General features: G+C 32.1%; 1 protein-coding gene across 4 annotated transcripts in view; it reads right to left on the reverse strand.

Annotated features, from left to right (window-relative positions):
* Positions 1-24746, reverse strand: part of LOC126886785 (juvenile hormone esterase-like) — a 113839-nt gene that overhangs the window by 58402 nt on the left and 30691 nt on the right. For 3 of the 4 annotated variants that reach the window (XM_050653826.1, XM_050653823.1, XM_050653824.1), the window contains exon 3: positions 3031-3162. The exons of the other annotated variant lie outside the window; for it this stretch is intronic. In XM_050653826.1, the coding sequence (XP_050509783.1) occupies positions 3031-3162 (132 nt within the window). The remainder of the gene's footprint in view (positions 1-3030; positions 3163-24746) is intronic. 4 annotated transcript variants of the gene reach the window in all.

Genomic DNA, 24746 nt, shown 5'->3' on the forward strand with positions numbered 1-24746 from the left:
CTGCAGGAAACATAAAGGTTATTAATATAGATGTCCATACTACTCAAAAAATTTGGTTTCAGCCTGGAGGGGGATATGTCACGCGAAAAATCTTATTTCTCTGGACTAATGTTCCAAAGGACTTAATTACTTCAATTTACATAGAGCCTATACAAAAAACATTGATTGGGTATATTTTGAAATCCGTAAACTCGGACGGAAAATCCTCAAAAACCCCCAAAAACACAGTTTTTGGATTTTTGAAGGGGCGAACCTTACGGAAAAATCTGAAAAAATTTAAAAACATAGTGTTTGATAACATACACAAAATAGAAAAAATTAGACCCCCAGCCCCCTCCAAAAAAAACTATACACTTTTTTCCAAAAAAAAAATTTTTTAATTATGTACACTTAACCTACGCATCTATAAAAAAATAGACATGTTTTGTAAAATCCTCAACTATACCTATGAATTTTTGAAATTTTAAAATTGATTGCATCTCACCAAAAAAAAATAAAAACGAAAAATGAAGTTTTTGATGGTGCGGGAAGGGGAAGGGGTGGCGGGTTAAAATTACGCTGAGTCTAATTCTGGACCTCGGAGGTAAACTACACTATGTCATTTTAAGCAACTTTTCAGTAGGGCCGTTTGAATATTTCAAAAATCTTATATTTCCCATAATTAGGTATCTTTCGCTCTGAAAGACAATGTGATCATATTTTAATTATAACATATAACTAGTTTATACAATCCAACTAATAAAACGGTAAAATTTGCCCTAATTACTGCAATTAATGGTAATTTACAGTGACATAGTGCAGTTTACCTCTGAATGTTTTAAAAATCTTATATATCCTATAGAGAGAGTGGTTTGGCTGCACCACTAATGAACTTTTTAGGTCAGCTGTAAACAAAGTCAGGGTAGCCTTGATGATTTCCAATCTCCGATAGGAGTGGCACAAAAAGAAGAAGATATATCCTATAATTAGGTATCTTTCGCTCTGAAAGACAATGCGATCGTATTTTAATCATAACATAATATAACTAGTTTGTACAATCCAACTAATGAAACGTTTAAATTTGCCCTAATTACTGTAATTAATGGTAGTTTACAGTGACATAGTGCAGTTTACCTCTGATAGGTTTGATCTAAACTTATAAAATATTTATTGCATTTAAAGGTATTTAAGCGCAAAAAAATAGCTAGGTACTTCTCATGAAGCAAATTTTTATTTTAGTTATTTTAGTTTTAGTTTTATAAATGTTATTATTATTTATTATTATATTAAAACCTGTGTTAGCGGCCACCTGTCAAAATCGGCAACCTGTACTAACGGCCATTTATATAATACGGACGCGGCCAAATAATCTAAATATTTTTAAAACCCATTTTATAGAAATTTACCAGTTACTATCGGCCAAAATATTTTTGTATGGGTACTTGTTGATAATACCCAGTATTGCGAAATACCCAATACTATTTTATTACTTCGTATTTATCTAAAATGAGATTAAAAATAACCTGCATAAGGGTTGGTGTCGGCGAACACGAAGAAAGGATGTCGTAAAATAAGAAACCTTTGTCGCTAAGAAACATAATAAAAATATTATAATACCTGAGAAAGTGAAAAGTCTGGTTTAAATTTACAAAAGTTTGCCGAAAAATATAGTGTTGTAAAATGATGAAGCTGTATTATAAAAAAATAAAAGTAAGTTGAAGAATTCTTTAAAACGCTTCACTAAACGCTAACATTTGATAACAATCTGAACAGATTCTGTTTTTCCGTAGTATACAGTTTCTGGCCAAATTATTAGACGTACTATAAAAGATTTAAAAAAAATGGTTATTATGAGGTAATACCATTGTAATACTAAATAGGTTTTATGTATGTACCAGACACAAGGTATATTGTTTGGTTGTCCATTTAATTTTATATATTTTATCACAAATAGAACATTATTATTAATGAACCAATATGTATTTATTGACTCTTGAAAGAAAACAGAAATAACAACAATGTTGGCAATTTGTTGCTGACATATTGTGGCTCAACAAAATAATAATATTTAATAATACTTGTTGTTATTTCAGTTTCTTTTATATATATTTTTTTAATTTAGCATAATTTTAAGTGATGCATAAATTTTGAAACTATATGTATAATTTGAATAATACCATTCGAAATAGAAACACCAATTTTTAAGTGAAGGTACACAATATTTGTTGCTTGTTAATTACAATGTATTAATAACCATGATTTTTATAAAAACAACTAGGTAACTATAGAAAAGGAATAGATGAAAACAAAGAGATTTATTTCTGTTCAGAAGAATAGTTACCTATGACCCGTTTGCCGCTAGGTGCTCACTTCACTAAGCCAAGCCGCACACCAAAGAAACATGAAACGAAAAACATGAAACATGAAACGAAAAACATGTTTCATGAAAAGAAAACACTGCTAAACAAATCTCAAAATCTGCCTACCAATGAAACGAGTGTGATTCATGCTCAAGATACATTTTTATTTTCGGAGAGTTTCATAAATGGCCGGACATATATTTGTTTAGCATTGGTTTATTTCCATGAAACGTAATTTACGTTTAATGTTTATAGACTTTATGTCATTCAGCCAGTCACAACATGAGTGTTAGTGTCATGTGTAGTGTGTATGTTGAGTAAGTGTCTTGTTGCCTTGCAAAGTCGACGTCATTAGCGTAAAACTACTTGGAATTACACATAATAGACGGTATTTTACTAAACATCAACTTCAGAATATATTTTTTATTCGTAAAATATAGGGAATTTTTTTTATTTCAAAATATGAGGATATCTAGAATGATATTAAAGTCAAATAAAAAAATAATGAGTTAAAAATTGAAAATACTTTTGAATTTATTAAAGCAAAACATACGCTGGGGTCACAATTTCCTCCACTTGGTCATCCGAAGGTTAAAGTAAATAGGGAGATTCAAATGGCATAAAGCCTCACAGTAACGCACTGTGAAGATTCAATAAATAAGTGCTGAGTTGCATAATATGTTATACATACGTTAGGTGTATAAACATTTAAATGTAGACAATCTTCGGTTTGATAGTCGTCATCTTTGTCTGTTTGATAACATGAGATTTTGCTATTATTTGCCTCTAAAATCCCATCCCAGTTATTAGCCGGTTGTGGAGGCTAAAAAAAATAGAAAGTTGTAATATTATTAGATTAATTAATATTATTATTAGAAAAATTAAAATCAAATTAAAAATCGTTTTTTGGCCGAACCGCGTCTTATACCAATCTTTCGACCTTTGCTCTGAAGTCTTCGTCAAGAATTCCGGGTTTCAGAGGGTTTTGGAGGGCTCAGATGACTGAGATCCGGGAAGCCCCGATGAAGTACTTATCTTTTGACTTCCGAGGAAACGGTTTTTTTTCCTGAAATGTGTTTTCATTAGAGCATGTTTTTAAGCTCTTTCATATAGCCGCTCCTTAATAAGAATGAAGCAACTGCAAATTTTAACTTAATTAACATCTAAAGTAGGTACTGTATTACAGATGATACAAAAGCGACAGAACTGTAACTATGTACTGAGCCACCACAGGGTAGATGCGTCGTTATTGAAATACGCACCATTTTAGACCTTGTTTCAGATGAAGAATGACGCAAATGTAAATATGGTTGAAAATGGGGGGACTAAATTAAGATAATGAAATTCGGACCAATAGGGATGAAAATTAGATATATCGCTGTAAGAATAAACGGCGTAATAAATATTTAAAAAAAAATACAAAAAAATTTTCAGATCAAGAATGACGCAACTGTAGATAGTATTGAAAATGGGGGGAGTAAATTGAGATAATAAAACTAAAAACCATCATTTTAAGAATAAACGACATACCGATGCTCCGGACGGTTACTATCTTAATCACTATTTTAAATATTTAAAAAATTTTAGATGAAGAATGACACAACTGTAAGAAGGGTTGAAATGGGGGGATTATGTTAAGATAATGAAATTGGAACCATTAAGGATAAAAATAAAAGCCATAATTGTAACAATAAACGCAGTGGCGTAGCTAGGGTGGGGCGGAGGGGGCGGTCCGCCCCGGGTGTCACCCGTTCGGGGGTGACACCCAAGATTCCCGATCACAAAAGAATGTATCGTTAATTTGTAACTTGACTCACTGTACAATCAAAATACAACTCTATATTATTTTTGTGAACACACACGAAACCGAGAAAAATCGAGGTCGAAGAGATATTTCTTGAATTGCTTCCGTTAAAAAAGGAAAAAAATTGTTGATCTAAGTACCGAAATTCTCAATAAGCTTGAAATTGATGGTTTAGATATTATGAAGTGTCGTTCACAGGGATACAATAATGCAGCTGTCACGAGCGGCGTACATGGAGGAATAACATACAAGCTACATATCATTAAAGCAAAAACTAAACGGGCCATTTTCGTTGGATGTATTAATCATTTAATAAATTTATGTGGCCAGCACACTTTTGCACAAAATACATCATGTATAACATTTTTCGGAACTCTATAGGCAATTTAAAATTTTTTTCCTCCAATAGCTGCTGGGAAGTGCTCACCATGCTGCAGTTAAAGTATTGGCAGTATTGGCACAACATTTTGATAGTGCTGTTGCTGCAATTGACGAATTATGTCATCAACAAGAAAATTTGGACATCAGAAGTGCTGCCTAACCTTATGCCCGCTATGTCTAATTTCACATTTCTTTAATGAATAATTTCACAATGAATTAAAAAAATATTTTAATTCATTCACATCGTTGAAAACAAAAAATAAATCAAAAAACAAATAAAAAGATAAATACAATAAACTGTTATATCAGTACTATTTACTACGAGATCATTAATAATAATTCTAATTTTTTTCATTATTCAAACGTTTATCGAATTTACCCTTGATTTTAGCAAATATTTACTTTTAAGATTTGGGGTGACACCATCGATTACCGCCCCGGGTGTCACCCATGCTTACTACGCCACTGAATAAACGCCATGCCGATGCTCCTGGATGATTACTCCTCATTTAATCCCTATTTTAAATATTTAAAAATCGTTTTTTGCTCTCTTAAGAAATTTGGCTTTTTGCAGTTACGTCATTCTTATTCTGGACCGGCGATATAATGATTTGATAATGCCTTTTTAATGTTTACGTTATGCATTGAAAGGTCATTTAACTATTTGTTAGTGTGGGTTGCTTTTCATTGTTGTCCATATTATCCATCAGAAATTAATTCAGTACTACTTCTCGACTTTGAGGCCAATAATAGAAAACACACCATCTACATATATTATCTCCACCAGATTGTGAGTTATATGTGTTGATTGTGAACAATGTTTTGTTCGAAATCATCCATGAATATACAGGGTGTCCAGAAACTGTCCCTAAAAACGAAGATTGGAGATTCCTTAGATAATTTTAAGATAATTTAACCTAATTCACTTAATCCGAATATGCTTCCTAAGGGAGCTAGAGCTCTTTGAAGATGGCGTCTTGGAATTAGTTTTTTTTTTAATATCCCTAGAACGCTTCCATTTAGAAAAACGAAAACTGATACGCTTATTTATCTTCCAGAGATAAATGGATTTCGTCAATTACGAGTTTCTAGTACCGGTCATAGGCGTCCGTTATGGGTAGAGCATCGGGTATTTTATCGCGTAACTTTTTTGTCTTTAACTGCTAAACATTTTTGACACCGGATTATTAAATTGTGAGGTAGTCTAGTACTAAAAGGTACTCTTGTTTAAAGTCAGTGCAATGCAACGTTTTCTATAAAAATCGATTTGAAAATTTTCCGTTTATTGAATTTGAAAAAAATTTGAAAGGATTTTTCAAAAAAAAAGACGGTGTATTTTACCGACTTAAAGCAAGAGTAACTTTTAGTACTAGAATATCTCATAATTTAATTACTATATATATATATATATATATATATATATATATATATATATATATATATTTATGCACAGATATCAAAGTGAGGTCCTGACATTACGCGCACTTAGTGAGGACCGGTAGAAAACGTAGACATAATCGTTTCAACTCTTCATAGTGACCTTGACAAGTAAATAGCAATTAAAAAATGACGAGTATACACAAAAAAAATTACGTATATGTGCCCCGTATTGTTCAAGTATATTGCCACCCAAGTGAGGCCATTATACGCAGCTATTAAAGTGAGACTGTATATACTTTTTCGTTATGCGCACAAAGTGAGGACAACTTTACGTGTATATTTCCTTACAGCTCATCAAGTGAGGACCATACAGTGTTGTCGATAAATATGAGATTAATCGTTTCTACTGCCTTTTTCTGTATAACACAGTATGAATTATTATTGTTTCGATGTTTCAGTCACTTGTAGTTATAAGAAGATGTGGACTCTTTGTTCTTGCTCGTACTGTTTGTTAATTTTATAACATTTTAGTACCTCAGCATTAAATCACGGTAGCCTTATCGGAGACTAGCGTTAATAAAGAAATAGTTTTATATTTTTTAATAATTTACGTTAAAGATGGATAGGAAAGCAAGAATTTTGAAAATAGCGTTAGTTGAGAACAATAATAATCAAAATGGAGGATACAGTGATAGTTCAGTTATGTGAAATTTATATTGAACTTAACATATAAATATAAAAGCCCGACTTTTGATCTAAGGGGAACACAGTTTTTACGGTACATACATATCTGTCATTTGTCAACCCCCTCCCTTCCATTTCCCCCACCCCTTATTTTTAAATAGGGAAGAGGGGCGTGTGCTAGCTCATTTGAAAGGATATTCAATTCTCTATCCAGTATTATTAACATTGACATAATTATCTATACAGAGTGTATTTTAGTATAGGTACTGTTGCCCCTGTCGATTTTCATTTTGAAATGACAATTTTAGAACCTTAATTTTAGTATACAAGATGATTTACTTAATTTAATTAAACTTAGTGTACCTTTTTTACTGACTTAATTTTACAGTTATTCCACTAGATGGTAAATACAGTGAATATGTGCATATGTTTTATTTCGAATAATCATTTTAAAATAGTTTTAGTTTTCTATTTTCTCTGAAAATTGATGCAAGCTTCTTGTTCTTATACTTAAAATCATGTCACTACAAATTTATACGAGACTACATATTAAGAGTATAGAAAGTATTATAATATATGACATACATGCTTTTTTCCATTTATTGAAGATATTTCACCTTATCCTGAAACAATGCAATGTGACCAAGTGTCCTCAACTAAAAAAATATATCCCACTATTTTGATATTAAATGTATAGTTTGTACTATAAACCGTATTGAAATAGATTGCAACATGTGTGTGTGTGGTTGGGATATTGACTGCGAAACCTAAGGCTTCATTCGCCTAATCATATTTACCTTTGATTCTTATAACATTAAATAAAATTGATTAACATTTGATATCAATATTATTAGTGTTTTTAAACATCAGTATGATATATCAGTATGATAAAGTCAAGATAAACAATACTATAACAGAAAGCTTTGAGGTCAAACAAGGACTGCGACAGGGTGATCCATTATCGCCTATAATGTTTAGCATATTACTAGAAAAGGTTATACAGGAATCAAACATTAATAGAACAGGTCTGATCTACCACAAAAAACATCAGTGCTTGGCATTCGCAGACGATTTGGTAATCTTGGCTAGGAGCAAAATAGAACTTATAGAAACACTCATGAAACTCGAGGAGAGGGCAGCAACCAAAGGATTGTATATAAATGAAGCAAAAACAAAGTATATGGAATGGACAAATAAGCAATTCGTTCGGGGGCAATACATAACAATGACAATAGCGAAGGGAACACAGTATAAATTCGAAGAAGTTGAGAGATTTGAGTACTTAGGAACTGTCTTCACAAGAGATCCTAACTGTGAAGAAAAAATACAAAAGAGAATTATGTCGGGCAACCGCGCTATATTTGCTTTTAATGGGTTGTTAAGAAGTAAACATATATCACGAAGAGCAAAACTAAGAACTTACAAGACCGTAATAAGGCCGATAGTAACGTATGCTTCTGAAACATGGGTCACAACAAAAAAACATCAAGAGTTGTTATTAGTTTGGGAGAGAAAAATACTGCGCAAAATCTTCGGTGGGAAAAACTTAAATGGACAATGGGTAAGAAGAACAAATAAGGAACTAACTGAGCTCTATCAAGATCCTAACATACTAGCAGTAATTAAGGCGCAAAGACTTAGATGGTTGGGCCATGTGCAGAGGATGATTCCATCTAGAATTCCCAGAATGGTACTATCTAGTGCATTGGCAGGGAAAAGACGAAGAGGAAGACCGAGGTCACGATGGAGTAATGGAGTTAGAGAAGATATGAGAAGAATTAACTTAAGGAACTGGGAAACAAAAGCGACTGACAAAAGGGAGTGGAAAAGAATAGTACATCAAGCCATGGGCCTACTAGGCTCGTAGTGCTTACATATTATAATATCAGTTTTCTAATATTATCCAGTTACATATCCAGTTCCGAATCCAGTGGTTATATTTCTTCCGTATTGTTTGGTTTCGCTTCCAGTGATTGTATTTTTTTCTGGTTTTTTTTTTTGAAATATTTATTTATTATTTTATTACTATATTTTTTTATTGTGCTCATAATAGATTGCAACATTGTCTACAGACATGAATGCAGTAACAATAAATAAAAAAAGAATGTGTGTGTACTATGTACGCACGTAAGAAGATATTCTTCTATTATATAATAGGTAATTTAAACGAAGTAAATATACTTAAAAGTTTATTTGTATTTTATTTAAAAATCAAACTAACTTTCTTATCTACCACTTTCAAAAAATTTTTATTAAAACAACAAAAAATAAAAAAAAATATGAATGGCCCCGGGAATTGTACCCGCAACCTTCCAATCTCAGTGTTAACGCATTTCTAACTACTCCATCGAGGCACTAGAAATAGACATGTAAATTTCGGATATAATTACACAACACGGCAACATATAGTGTAAAAATGTTATGCTTACATAATATTTTATTAATCCAAAAACACAAGAATTATAATAAATAATACATTTCCTAAAACCACTAATATATTCTTTTAATGACTTATTTGCACGGTTACAGATACATACATACCTATCTTGAAAGATTAGCAATGAACTACATACTGTCAGTGTGCGCAGGCGCGCGGTAAATGTACAATTTTACCCTCAATCGATTCGCCGCTAAAGAAGAATATCTTCAAAAATCGGAGATGCACACCCCGGATTTGAAATCGAAACCTCTGCTTTACGAATCCGAGATCCGAGGTCTACCCACTAGGTCACTAGGCTATCGCTCTTAGACAATATTTTTTCCTGAAACGGGGAACTTTTAAAGCCGGGTCTAGACTATGTAACAAAACATGCTAATAACAAAGTTGTACAACAAATTTGTTGTACAACTTTGTTATGTAACTTGTTAATAGCATGAGTATCCAGACTATATAACAAAAAACAAAACAACAACATGAGCATAAATTTTGCAGCATTTTAGATGGATAGCTGGTAGGTTAGGTAGTATATAAAATTGCGTCATATAAGTATGGAGGATCTCTTCATAGCAACAGCAGCTTGTGTAATATTGTGGAGGCGACACCGGCGTGTTAAATTAATATTTTGGATGTGTCCTTCATTAGCAGCTCGAGCAAAATATAGGTAGTGGTACAGCTCTTTTAGCTGATCTGGAAAGAGATAACATAGACCCATCGACAGGAGACATTAAATGTGATGGCAGTTTTAAAAACTTCTTAAGAATAGAAAGTTCTGATTTTGAATTTCTTATAAATGAAATCGGCCATAAAATAGGCAGGAAAGACATTTCGAGATGCAATTCCAGTAAGAGAAAGATTAACAGTTATATTATTAGCAAAGTATATGAGGCGTTCTTTGCAAAAACCCCAGTTGTCCTTTTTTTTCGGAAATGAACTTATGGCTTCTATGGATTGAAGGACTAATTATCTACGTTCCTTGCGTAAGAAACTTGCATTAAAATTACAGTAGTCCAAAATATAAGCGACAAAAATATAGGCGATTCCGCCTAAACCCCATATGTCAAGCGCAATTCCCTTCAAAACCATAGTTGTTATTGGTGTTTTTGCGGGAAACTTTATCGCTTGGCTGTCAGAACCGTGGGCTGTCAGTAGGTTTTTATAGGTTAAATATCCTTCGAATAGTTGTGTTGCGTGATTTTATAAGTAAACACCATTTTTCGTTCATTTTTTATTTTGGTTTATTACTATAAATATCGTTTTTCCTATAAATTAATGAAAAATTCCTGCAAAAACCCCATATGTCAAATGAATAAATGTCCTTCATAAATAAACAAAAGGAAAAAATAATGTTATTTATATTGTAAACTGTGTGTAATCATCAAAATAATAAATCACTAATTTGAGAATTTCCGTAAACTTAATAGGGTTCAATTAAATAACTTTTTTTTAAATGTCTCCGATGTTGTAAAAAGTGACATATGGGGTTTTTGCAAAGAACGCCTCATATTTTTTAAACTTTTTACTCATTGTTTCAGAGAGGAAGTATAACATTTCTGTAGAATTTAATTCCTCAGTATTATCGTCTTCACCTGTTCATGATTGAGTGTCACTGTCTGTTTGAATTGATGTAGCTGGAGAAGTAGCGGATGTAGGTGTAGTGGACGGAATAGAAAGGCTCAGATATATTGTATGATTGAGTGCCTGTTTGAGTAGCTGATGAAGCAGTCTGCATCTGTGTAGCGAATGAAGTGAATGTTACAGGTTTTATGTCTGAACACTCTGCTCTGTAGAGAATAGTATTTATGTCAAATTTAGAGTTGATTTGCACCGATTTGCTGTTAAGGTTCCGCGTACTGCTTTTCTTTTGTTGGCTTAAGTTATAGGCGTACGTGCATTGCATTAGTTTTAACTACAGTTTCTGTATCTATTTTCACTTCTATTTCAGTCTATTCATCGTGTTTTTTATTTGTTTTTTATATCAATAAATGTAGCTCATCCCATAGCAATCCCATAATACTCGTTACTTACGAAATAGCTCAATTAAATGAGTAGTCAGTTCTTTCGACAATTTCATCGCGTAAATAACCCTACGTGAACAGAGCAAAGAAAAATCTAGCACAATCACTCCAGAATTAACAATGCGATATGACTCCAACGGTTGCTGCTCGCGTAGGTACTATGCCAGAGAAATGTTTCAATAACATGTTTTTAGGTGTAGATCAGTCGCGGTGCGGTTTTATAACTTTCTTTGATGTTTACCGACATCTGTTGGATAACATAAAACATGCTATATAACCAGAAAAATGTTATACAACACTGTGTTTTAAAACTTGTTTATTTAAAATTTTATAACAAGTTACAAAACTTTGTTATTTAACATGTTTTGTTACATAGTCTGGACCCGGCTTAACGGTAACTTCTTATAGGTAATGCACTACAATTTCTGAATATTTTTTCTGAAATCTATCGAATGGTACCAAACACGACCCCACGGAGGTGGGGAGGGGGGGTTACTTTAAAATCTTAAATAGGAACTCCTTTTTTTATTTCAGATTTGGATTCTTTGCGTAAAAATAAGCAACTTTTATTCGAAACTTTTTTTCTAATTACGGATAGGTGGCGCTATAATCGGAGAAAACGGGTGTTGGAAATGGAAAATTAAATTAAAATATGGAAAGTCCCCACTAAAATGGAAAATTTTACTTAACTTTTTTGGTTTTAGAACCTAATAATCACAACCCAATAGGTCCCCAAAGCGCTCGAGTGACTGTACATTTAGCATACTTTGCTCCCCTACTATATATGTATTATAAATAATATGCGAAGTAATTATTAACCCAAACAACCATAATTCAACTTTTATTTACTAATAAAGAACTGGACGAAAGTGTCACATCAGCTTTTATGAAACACATAAATATTTACATAAAAAGGTACTAGTGATCTGCTTGAAATCTATATTCCCAAAATCATCTAAAAATTGTTTATACTTGAGTACTTTGAGACTCTTGTATGAAATATGAATACCGAAATACGGTTAGGAATCTCCATTATGTAATTTTTAAATAATACATAATTCTTAGGAAATGAAAGGTATTATACAAACGTGTTAAAAAATACTACCTACTGAAATTTTTTGATGGCAATAAATGATGAATTGGTTTATCAAATTTATTTTTAAGGTGATACAGTAGCTATCAACAGGTAGCCAAAACGCGTTCCAAGATTGAGGCTGTAATTTTGAATATTTTTTCGAGATATTTGGCACACGTATTTGTAATATAATAAAGAATGGCGGTACAGAGCCCAATTTGAAAAATATATTAATATGTGGAAATTACTCTGTAAATAAATACAATATTAAAAAAAAACGAGTCGGTACCGCCATTAAGAAGAACAAAATAATACACTTTCTTCAAATAAACTTTTTTATCAGATACCTAGATTTTGTGTCATTTTGGAACTACTAATGAAATAAAAAATTTTAGTAGTTCCAAAATGACACAAAATCTAGGCATCGGATAAAAAAGTTTATTTGAAGAAAATGTATTTTTTTTGTTCTTCTTAGTGGCGGTACAGGCTCGTTTTTTTAATATTGCATTTAATTACAGAGTATTTCCACATATTAATATATTTTTTAAATTTAGCTCTGTACCGCCATTCTTTATTATATTACGAATACGTGTGCCACATATCTCGCAAAAATATTCAAAATTACAGCCGCAATCTTGGAACGCGTTTTCGCTACCTGTTGATCGCTACTGTTTCCTCTTAAGTAAAATATGTCATTTGGATATTTTTTTAAACTCGATAGATCCTAGGGACATGTCGGTAGATCGGTAGGATCATCACTTTTGGGAGTTTTGGGAATATCCCAATTGACAACGCAATATACACCGACGCCGTCTACAACGAGCGACGAATCAGAGATGCCAGATTGGGGTACTTTCGCCCATTTTTAGGGTAATTTGAAAGCACATGGGAAAATTTTTATAGGTTGAATTGGTTGGGGAATTTTTCGGGAGGAAAATTGAGCAAACTGAATTGCAATATAAATGTATTGTTATGATCTGCTTTTTATTAATTTTATATTAATTATTATTTATCTGATTAATTATTTAATTGTCGCAAATCATACATAAAAATGAATAAAAAATCTCAGGGTGCCTTTTTATACTATAAAAAAAATCTAAATTATCTCACGTTATACTTATCTTCTCTCGTGGGTTCAGTATCTCTTAGTTGATCCTAATCGGGATAAAATAGGGAAAAGAAATAAAGCAAAATATTAAAATAAACATACAGAATTGTCTTTTATTTGTCAAAATCAATACTCTAAACTCTATCAAATCTAAAACCTGTGGACACAGATGTCTGAATGAAATCTTTACCACTTAAATTTACTATAGTTAAAAAAAAACAATTTATCGGTTTGTTCCCGATGACTTTGGTAAAACAAACTAAACAAAACAAATTTATGTATTCGCAAGATTAGCTATACTTCCTATTTACTTTTAGAAATATTGGAATTTTAATTCATATGCCTTTTACTCAAAATTTTAGTTTCCGAACATAAAAATATCTTTCACATAAGTTGACTGACCTTTTGCTTCACTCACTCTGATGTCTTCTCGTGACCCAAAACAGCTCTCCCTCGTTGACTATGTTAAAGGCTACTCATCAAAGCCCTCTCCATTCTCCAGCTTCAAAACTATCAGCATACCAGCACCAATTCTCCAACAAGCCGGGCCTCTTTTGACACGTACTCGATTCAAACAAAACTCCAAAAATTCTCTGCTCTCCTTCTCACAATAATACAGAATCAAAGAGGTATTTCGTCTCAATTTGATTTGTCCCTCGTTCCACTTTTCAACACTATTCTCCACTATCAAACAGCCACTGGTATCTGCTAACTATCTATCCACTAAAACGTCGAACCGCTCCTCAGCGACGCCAAAAACATAATGACTTCCCCTTCAAACTCTCTTAATCATTCAAACTACTTTTCCCCTTGCACGTTGCCAAGAATCCGAAACATCGACTTTTCCATTCGACAAACAAAACAGTCACCCTCAAAACCATTCCGACCATCCTAATTACCTTCTGAGAACTATACAACATTTACTCGTGCTGAAACAAAGATACTAAAATTCCAAACTTTCTCCTAAAACCACTTTTCTAGAAATTGATAATTACCTCTACCCTAAACAATCTTTTTCCATTTTAAATCTAAATACATCGTTATTTTCACTTTAATTATTCACAAAAGTCTTTAATGGTTCATCGGAAAGCTCATTAAAAAAAGAAATCCACTTACATCCAAACTAAATTCTAATAAATATTTACAGATCAATATACAGGGTGTATCAAATTTATGTGCCCGCGTTATTAAAAAAAAAATTAATTTAATTTTTATTTTGCCTTTGATTGATAAAATTGAAAACACAATAGTATGTAACATATAACATTATATTAACATTATAACCTATCGAGTGTTTGCTTCTGATTAAAAAAACCGAAAAATGGTTTTTGGAACAACCGCTTTTTTTGACCAGTTATAACCGCCAGGTTAAACCGTAAGTAAAAAACCGGTATAACCGAAAACCGGTTTTTTGTTCAACAACCGCCATCCCTACCTTGGTTGTTACAAATACAGTTCGCTGGAATAAGTTTTACCCCCTTATTAACTTATTTATTTTTAGCACATAAGAAAAACGCTCGGATAGGTCGATTTTTAAAATAATCATAGTATATTATAGCGTAAATGTTTCGAACTTTACGCGATCCCTCTTCTTCAGGTGACAGGCACAACTTTGATTTTTTTAAATAGGAAAGTAAGTACATCATGTGTCACCTCATTTAAAGGCTTTTTTCTACAACCGTGTTAAAAATGCAATTTTTAGAACTCCATACGTGCGTTAAAAATGCTACTTTAAGGCAGGGCCGGTTTTAGGGTTCTGAGCGCCCCTGGCAAAATAAAATTTGGCGCCCCTTCATATAAGAATATACAAATTTACTGCAAATATAAAAAAAAATAGGAAAAAATCAAAATTTTACCATAAAGAACTATGTAAAAATATATTTATTTAAAAATTAGTAGGATAGTTATTACTTATAACTTATCCAACATAGGGCATAGCATAGCGAGCACATTTTAAGTTCAAGCGACGAAGAAGCGAGGTAAAAGATAAATGCACATTATCAACAACCAGTAAAAAATGTATATAAATAACTATTTAGATGGAAAATAAGCCACAATTAAATTGAAAAAAATAATTTTATTATCGTTTCGACGCCCAAATCGGGTGTCGTTGTCAAAATACAAAATACTACTAAATTAAACAAAAATGTTGTTGCTTAGTAAAAAATTCGTCTAATAATTTATTTAATCTGACTCATTTATATCATTTAGTGTGTATAAATCTTCTACAAGACCAAAAAACATGTTGATTGTGCGCAAGATATAGCTGCATCCCCAATAACTAAATTGAGGGAGTGGCATCCACTTAGCATAAAATAACATGCAGATATTCTTTGCAAACGCGAGCTTGTACATCTTTATTTTTTCTCTTCCTTTTAGAGCCGTTGTGATATCCTTGGCTTACAATCATCTATGCAAATTCAAATAAAATCATTCATTATTTTTTTTATTATCTCATGAGCTTTTTATTATCTCTATGACTCGATACCTATAGAACCAAGCTATGGTTTTAGGTATCGAGTTACTAGGACAAACAATATGCTGCATACTAAAATTAAACCCTGTGGGATAAGAACATCAGTATAAAAACAAAAAGAAGAATATAATATAACACCATGACAAAAAGTATTCTGAATAATGGGTGTGAAAATTGAATAAAAAATACGAAAACCAAATGCAAAATAAGAGCAATAGAGATCGAATACCTAAGTAGAAGCTGTAGAAGGGATAGAATAAATAACATAGAGATTAAGAAAATAATGGTAATGAATTCAAGGGATAATAGACAACATAGAACAAAAGAGATTAACCTGGTACGGACATGGCAGAAGAGCAGACCAAAATCGTTGGTAAACAGAATAACAGATTGGAGCTCGATAGGAAGAAGGAAGAGAGACAGACCCCGAAAATCTTTTAGAGATAAAATGGACGAAGCAATATTAGAAAAGAAACCTGCAGGACTGGAAAAACAGAAAGAACTGAAAATAACGGTCAAGTGAAATAATACAGTAAAAACTATGGAAATCCAGGGTGGTCAAGAAAAAACAGGATGTTTCTAAATAAATGCAACAAACTTTAAAGGGTAATTCTATATGAAAAAATAATGACAGTTTGCTCTATAAGCGTATGTCAGCAAATACTTCGTTTCCGAGATATGGGGTGTTGACATTTTTCTTACAAACTGACGATTTCTTTATTGTTCTAAAACCGGTTCAGATATGCAAATGAAATTTGATGTGTTTTAAGAGGTAATTATTGCGCATTTTTTGACATAAAATTAATAATTTTATATCTACTGTTGAAATGGTGTGAATTTTTTTAAAGAAAAACATAGTACGCCACTGAGATATTTCAAATAACAAATCATTTTGGAATTACTCGTTCAATTTATGATATATACAAAAATCTATTATTCCTTTTTTCGTGCCGTTTTTATGCAAAAAGTGAAACATCTTAACGCGTACAAAGTATTCGAAATAAATTTCTATATATTCATATTATGAAAAAGAACTTGTCAATTCTAATTCATATAGATATACCTGGTTTGTTTTTTTTTATTTCAAATTACACACCCACGGACACACGACAATGTTGATAAAGCAAAGTTTACAGAACAGGAAGACAAAACTATCTAACCATTGAGGCTATAATGACAAGCAGCAGTATAATAATATCACTGACTATTCATAAATTTGTTGATACTTCGTAAATCTGATCTTCGTGTATTTTAAGTATGTATGTATAACATTGTAATACCATAAAAGTGATAGGTATTACCTGTAATGACCTTTAAAAGCCATAACAGTTTTTAGGTTGCATTATTTTTATTAGAGAATTTTTGTGAGCTAGAAATAGTTTTCTTATTGTTACAATTATTTAATATTAATTGTCTTAGGAGTAATCTTAGCCCAAAGATAATCTATAAAGTCCAAAAAAATAGTGAATGTAAAAAATATTATATTTTTTTTTTTGTTTAGCTAATGCCTCGACAACTAATGGCCATTGGCATGGTAGGTACGGTAATTTTGAACAGTTAGGTACCTAGTGTCATGTGTAAGTAGTGTGTGCGTTGAGTAAGTGGCTTGTTACTTTGCAATGTCGACGTCATTGTCTTTGCAAAGAGACGCTAATTGTATCCGAACGTCTGCGGTCCCTCCGGTGAGAACCGATCCCACGAGGACAGAAACTATATTCATTTATTAATTTATAATAAATGAAAAATTTCCGACCCTGGTGAGATTCGAACCCACAACCTTTCGAATTTTTTCGATCCAAAGGCAGGCGCTCTTACCACTGAGCCACGGAGGGGGGTAAATATTATATTTATATATCAGCGTCTCTCAAAATTTGGCGCCCTCAAATTCTGGCGCCCCGGGCGGTCGCCCGGCTCGCCCGCCCCTTTATACGGCGCTGCTTTAAGGCACTAGTGCTTTAAAAATTTTATGGCACTGCAATTCGTATTGATCGTATAGGCAATTTTGATGTAATGTCAAAAAAATATAAAAATGGAATGTCAGTCAAGTTCAAGTAAAAGTTTTTGTAGATATTGTCCTGTAATTACGTTTGTAGAAAAAATATTGCATGATGTGCGTGTTAAAAAGTGCATTTTTAAGGCACTCATGTCAATTGCAGAACTCGCTGTCGCTCATTCTGCAAACTTTCACATGCGTGCCTTAAACGTGTACTTTTAACACTTATATCATAAATAACTATTGAAATACTGATTACAAAAATTTATAGTATTTTAAGCCTTTCTGAGAGCATATGCGCAAAAATTTCGCTCGAATTATTTTTAAATGCGTTCATTTTTTTCGAATACTGAGAAAACCTTAAGTATTTTTAAAAAATTTAAACGCAGAAAGAAATATTACTGTATTATCCATGGTCGAAAGTCCTTGAGAACTTCTATAATATTTATTTTAATAAGTCACAGGGGTGAAAAAAAATAGTCTGATTTTTAATTTTAAATATATATTACAAAATAAACTTTTTGTTCATTATAAGGGACTTTCTGCCCTCGGGAATAATGTAGTCTTCTATTTTGCGTTTAAATATTTTAAAAATACCTATTAGTTATCTCAGGATTCGAAAAAAATAAATGCGTTTAAAAAGAACTCGACCGAAATTTTGCGCCTACGCTCTCAAAAAGGATTAAAGTATTAAACATTTTTGTACTGTTTGAATTTATGCGACGATTGACGATCCACTGTTTTAAAGATTGGTTGAACAGATGTTGCCAGTTGTATGGTCCTCACTATGTGTATCGTAAGTTATTCAACAGGGCATAGAATATACATGGTTAGAAAATATACGCCAAAGTCAGCGCCTCTATGCGGAAAATCTCTGAACTAAAAATTGATGTGGACCATACAAAGTGAGGTCCCACTTTTTTTTGTAAAAAAACAGTGTTTGCTATCAGTACATGTCTACGAAAAAGTCTTACATTGATTGACAAAGTGAGGTCCGTATACTGGACCTCACTTTGTATAGGACCTCTCTTCAACCGCAGTTTCTTTTGATATGTGGCTCACTTCATACGCTGGGAGTAAATATATATATATATATATATATATATATATATATATATATATATATATATATATTGTATTTGCGTCCCTCGTGGCTTCTGTATAGTTTTGACTCTTCGTGACTTCCGATCAATATACAGCGTGTATATTAACAAGAATAATTTCATACAGTTAGCGCTCGCTTTGGCATCCGTTATACTGGCAACAACGTACTTATAATATCAAGTAAAATATTTAACCTTGGTCGTGTTTAAGTGCAAATTTAGTTGTAGAACCCAGACAAATTCTATTTATAACTTTTGCCAATTAGGTGGTTTTGCTCGGATATACGATAAGGATTTGCTGTAAATTGTTTGTTTTCGTTTTTTTATACTCTGAAATCAGGTTAGAAAAACTTATTTCTTGGGTGTAGTTATGAATGATGTATTTTCTAAACTTTTAGATTTTCTATTTTATTTCGATGGAAGAAGATTATGGATTTCGGAAGATTTCGATGGAATAAGTTATATTGTAATATACTTAACAATACCACTATATACCCTTGACAAATTTTTATTTTTTAAAGTTAATAATTGTTTGATGAGCCTTTCGATAAGTTAGGTTAGGTATATTATTAAATTTTATTTTGATAATAATCGGTACTGTTTCTCTCTCTCTCTCTCTCTCTCTCTCTCTCTCTCTCTCTCTCTCTCTCTCTCTCTCTCTCTCTCTCTCTTCCTGTGATCCCTTCCCAGCGCATCCTTATCTGTTTTATTCTTTCGAAATTTGCTATACAAGTATTTTCCATTGCTTTCTGTTTCTCGCTCTCTGTTTGACTTCTCTCCATCTCAGGCCAATTCTTTCATGATCTCTTATTACAGTTCTTCTCCAGCTATTATCAGGTCTTCCTCTTCTTCTTCTTTCGTCTGGTTGGTATTCGAGTGCTTGTTTGGTTATATTATTTCGGTCCTTCCTCAGAGTCCGTGTAATTCATTTCCATTTCCTATTTTTAATCGTGACTGTTATTTTCTCTTGTTTTGTTCTTCTCCGTAGATCTATGTTTTTTATTTTATCTGGCCAGTATATTTTTAGGATTTTCCTCAACGATTTATTTATAAAGGTTTTTAATTTTTTGCTAGTTGTTTCTTCCTGTCTCTTCCTGTAAATATTTTGATTTTTGTTAATTCTGATATATCGCGTGTGTTCCAGATTTTCCTTAATGCATTATGAATATATAATGAGTGCATATTGTGCCTTTACTATCCTTTTTTCTGCATCTACATCTGATCTACTAGCGCCTTTGTTTCCATGGTTGATCCCAGATAATATGTAAAGTTATCTACCTCCTGTATTTGTCTTCCTTGTATTTTAATTTTAGTTTCTTGGTTGCTGTTTTTTTAAGTTTTTTTTTTGTCTTTATCTTCAGGCCCATTACCCTGGAGTATTTTGCAAGCTTCTTTTGCTTATGGCTGCTATGTTCGGTTAGGGGAAAAATGTCATCTGGGAACTACAAATCCTCCAACTAGTCATGCAATTTCAATCTAATACCTGTTTTATTATTGCTTACTTTCTGCATGATCCAGTCCGTTATTATTAGAAATAATGTCGGGGATAGCACACATCCTTGCTTAACTCCGCTTTGTATAACTACATCTACTACCATTTTTCCCGCATGTTCTAGTCTGGCTGTATATTTCTTGTCAAATAGTCTGATTAAGTTGATGTATTTTATCGGTAGTCCATATAGTTTTAGAATCTTCCACATTTGTTCTCTGTTTATACTATCGAATGCCTTTTCAAAGTCAAAGTCAAAGTAAACATTATGTTTATATTTTTTTGCCATTCACTAGCTTGTTCCAAGATAATTATAGAGTACAGGATATACAGCGGTACAGGTACAAGATACAGAGGTGCTGATAGAGTACAAATGTGGTCGATAGTGGAGCGTTTTGCGCGAAAGCCTTCTTGGTTGCTTCTTAGTCTTAGTTTCTTGTCTATTTCTGGCTTCAGTCTATTCAATATGATATTTGACATTATTTTGAATGTGGCACTTAGCAGTATTATTGCCCGCCAATTCTCGCATTTATTTAAATCGCCCTTTTTTGGTATCTTAATGGTTACACCCTCGTTCCATTTCTGTGGGAGCTCCTGGTCGGCCCATATCTTGAGTTTGTGTAACATTTCTACTAATTTGTTTGCGCCCGCCTTTATTAAATTTATCGGTAGGTTGTCGCTTTCAGCGGCTATGCCATTTTTTTAGTTGATTCAGTGTGTTTTGTATTTCTTCTTTCGTAATTTCAATTGTTCTAATGTTTATTTCCTGTATTACGTTATCTTCGTCTATATCTGGTGTTTGGAGTATATTTCCTCGCAGTGTTGTTTTCATCTTTGTATTATTTTATGTTCTGATTTAATTATATTTCCTTGTTTATCTTTGATTTGTTTATTACTGTTTAGTGTTTTCCCTGTCAAATTTCGGATGATATTGTACTGTATCTTCAGGTCGTTTTCTTGCGCAGCTTTTTCTGACATTTTTACCATATCATATACATAGTATCTTTTGTTTTTCCTGGCTTGCTTTTTAACCGCTATATTTTTTCTTTGTATTTCCTTTCTACTGCTTTTTCCTTCTTCGGTTGCTTCTTTTTGTAACATTTTTTTTTAAGTTTCTTTCTTTCTTCTCTTAGTTGCAATAGTCCAGAAAAATAAGGTTTTTGTCGGGACACTTGACCAGTCAGGTTGCAAATGGGTTTTTTGGAGTGATACCTATTACATTATAAATACAACAATGCCCGTCACAGTTCGGACGAGAATTTTAGTAATTAACAAATAAGGGTCAAATATGACAGTTTTTCGTTTAAATCGCTACAGGTAAAAATAAGGTAATTAAATATCTTATTTAGATTATTCACCTTTTAGTAGATAAGCAAAGGTTTAAATTTTTTTAAATTTTGATCCGATTATTTGTTACTTCGGAAATTGCAAAATAAAACTAAATTTCGAAAATAAAAAAATTGTTATAACTTATAAAAAAATTGTTATAAAAATGAAATTAAGACTTTGATATTGCATGAAATGTTGAGTCAAACAGTCCATAATGCACAATAAATTTCAAGACGATTTGTCAATTAGTTTAAATTTTATTCGATTTGTTTATCACAAAGAGCTTTTTTTGCAATGTTATTGTTCAGAAAATTATAATAATACAGCAATTCTGTGGAAACCACAGGAAAGAAGAATACTTATATTTTTAACTTATTTAAAAAATCAATAAGAAGTCATTTTTAGCATTCTGAAAACATTTTACGAAAGTAGAATCATTTATGGCTTCTAAACAATTTTAATAACCATATTAACATATTGACTAAATCTGCGTTGGGATTTGAAAAGCTGATATTTTTACACGAATTTTCAAAAAAAAACTTTTCGCCTAGGTTAATTACGAGCAAAGTTAGCCACTTTTATTACTTATTTAATTCACAGTTACTTCTATGTACATAAAATTCTCCTGTAACAGTGTTAGTTATCATATTCCTCCGAAACGGCTTGACCGATTTTTATGAAATTTTACACGTATATTCTGTAGGACTGAAAATAGGTGGTAATCTATTATTTACACCCATACGTTATAAGGGGGGTTGCCCCCTGCCACTTTTTTATTGTTTTGGAGAAAATTGTCTACCTTCATTTTATATTATGTACCATTAAAAATATATACAACCCTTAATTTTCAACTTTCTACCACCAACCCCTATTTTTTAATAGTTATCTATTTATTTACATCTATAAAATTCTCCTGTCGTAATGTTAGTTGCCATAATCCTCCGATACCGCTTGAACGATTTTTATGAAATTATATATGTATACATATACTTGTATATGTATACATAACATTTTGTATTGTTAGGTGGGTATATGTGTACATAACATACTCTACAAAACTACAGGTATATATAAATTAAAAAAATAATGATCAAAGTCCATCAACAAACTCCGGAGATATTAAGCGCAACATATCTTTGAAAAGTTAATTTCATTTTTTGAGTGCACGGATTTTAATAATTCCGCTCCACAGACCACGAGTCGATTTCGTTAAGACGTCATTTTTAAATATATATTAACAACTCTGTTCAAGTTTACTCAAACTTTTACACATAAACTATATACATACCTTGAACTTTAAAATAGCGCTAGTTAGATTTCTTAATTGTTATAAAGAAACTAGCTGTGAATTAAATAAAAAAAAGTGCCTAACTTTGTAACAACTAGCTGATGATTTTCTGTTGGAGTGAATGAAAAGGGAGTGGTAAACTCCAACAGAAGTAGTAAAAAGAAGAAGATCTACTTAATGTAGCCAAAGGACAAAAATGTGTGGCTTCTCCGTTGAAGAAGCTGGAGTAACTAAAATACAACTTTGTAGTAGTATTTGTATGGAAGGATGCCAAGACAAAGAATATCGAATTGATACAGGACTAGAGATGAGAAATCATTAATAGATAGATATAACTTGAATGGCTAGCTAAATATGTATGAGAAGGGCCACTTGACACTCAAGGAAGGATTCGGCCAATTTGCACGGCTATTTTTGGCCAGACAATAGATTAAAGGAAGTGACAATGATGGCTCGAAAAGAAGATATGAAGATAATGTTCAGAAAATAGATAGAGTAAATATAATAATATACTGAAAATAGAATGAATTTTTGGGCGCCAGAAGAAGGATAACTAGGTTAACGCTCTTCCAGGTATTCTACGCTGCTATAGAGTATGTTAAATTTGTAGTACAAGTATGTGAAAAGTTATTAAAAATTATTAAATTATAAAATATACTACTAAAAATAAAGGAGTAATAAGAAAAAAAAAATCACAATAAATGTATATTTATTGAATGTAACTACTAGATCTTTTTAACAATCTCTGAGTTAGGACAAGTAACTAGTGTGTAACTCTAACATGACAGGAAAAAGTGATACTAGTGAAAGTCAATTACAAAATCATCATACAACTATGATCTAAGAATACTCTTTATAAGGTTAGAAAAACTGACTACGGGTACCTCTAATACAGGAAGTACAACTTACAACTAGGTTAGTAGAACCCTCACCAAATAATAATTGTACGTTTATAATACGTACACCTTAATTAAATACTACCTGATACTATATATAACATATAAATACCTCACTGTGAGTGGGACAGGCACAAGCCTTATTGAATAAATAGACCTACGAGTGGATACACAGATCCTTTTCCTAACTCGTGGTTTATAATAGTAATAATAACAAGTGAAACCAAAAACTAATCTGAGGGATTAGAATCCAGAAGTTCATATGAATTTAATAAATTAAAGTTAAAGTTAAATAAAGTTAATAAGTTAAAGTTAAGTAAAGTTAATAAGTTCAAGTTAAATAAAGTTAATAATTACAATTTTGACTAATATGTGAAGTTAATTTTTAAAAATTTAATTAAACATATACTAAAATAATGGAATGAGTTTAAATAATTATACAAAAGTGGAACACAGCCTAAAAATAATCAAGATAAGAGTACCGACTACTATTATCAGGGAAAATATCTGAGCTCAGAAATTTATACCTTTATAGATTGCAGAGTGTTGGGGAACGCTATCAATTAAATATTATGTTGTAAAGAAAAAAAAACCTATAAAAAATATAAAGCAGGAAAAATGTGTGTGCAATTGAACTATAAAAAAAAATGTACTAAATATCACAAAACCAGTCTGTCTTTAATAAGAGCACAGTAAATGTTCCCAAACAAACCACTCTTTCCTAATCTTGAAGTTGATGTAATGAGCACCCAAGGGTGCTAACTCTCGCTAGCAGCTGTCCTGCTGGAGGTACAGGAGAGGAAGACTGGTAGAAAGCAGCTGAAGGTACTCAAAACTGTTGGAAAGCAGCTGGAGGTACTCAAAAAAAGAAAATGTGGAAATAATCCAGGCTGGTCGCCTATTGATTGTTTCTCTCTGTGTGGTCTGGCCTTGGTGTTGTTGTAGG

The sequence above is a fragment of the Diabrotica virgifera genome, chromosome 6 (assembly GCF_917563875.1).
Source record: "Diabrotica virgifera virgifera chromosome 6, PGI_DIABVI_V3a".
In the NCBI taxonomy this organism is placed as follows: Eukaryota; Metazoa; Arthropoda; class Insecta; order Coleoptera; family Chrysomelidae; genus Diabrotica; species Diabrotica virgifera.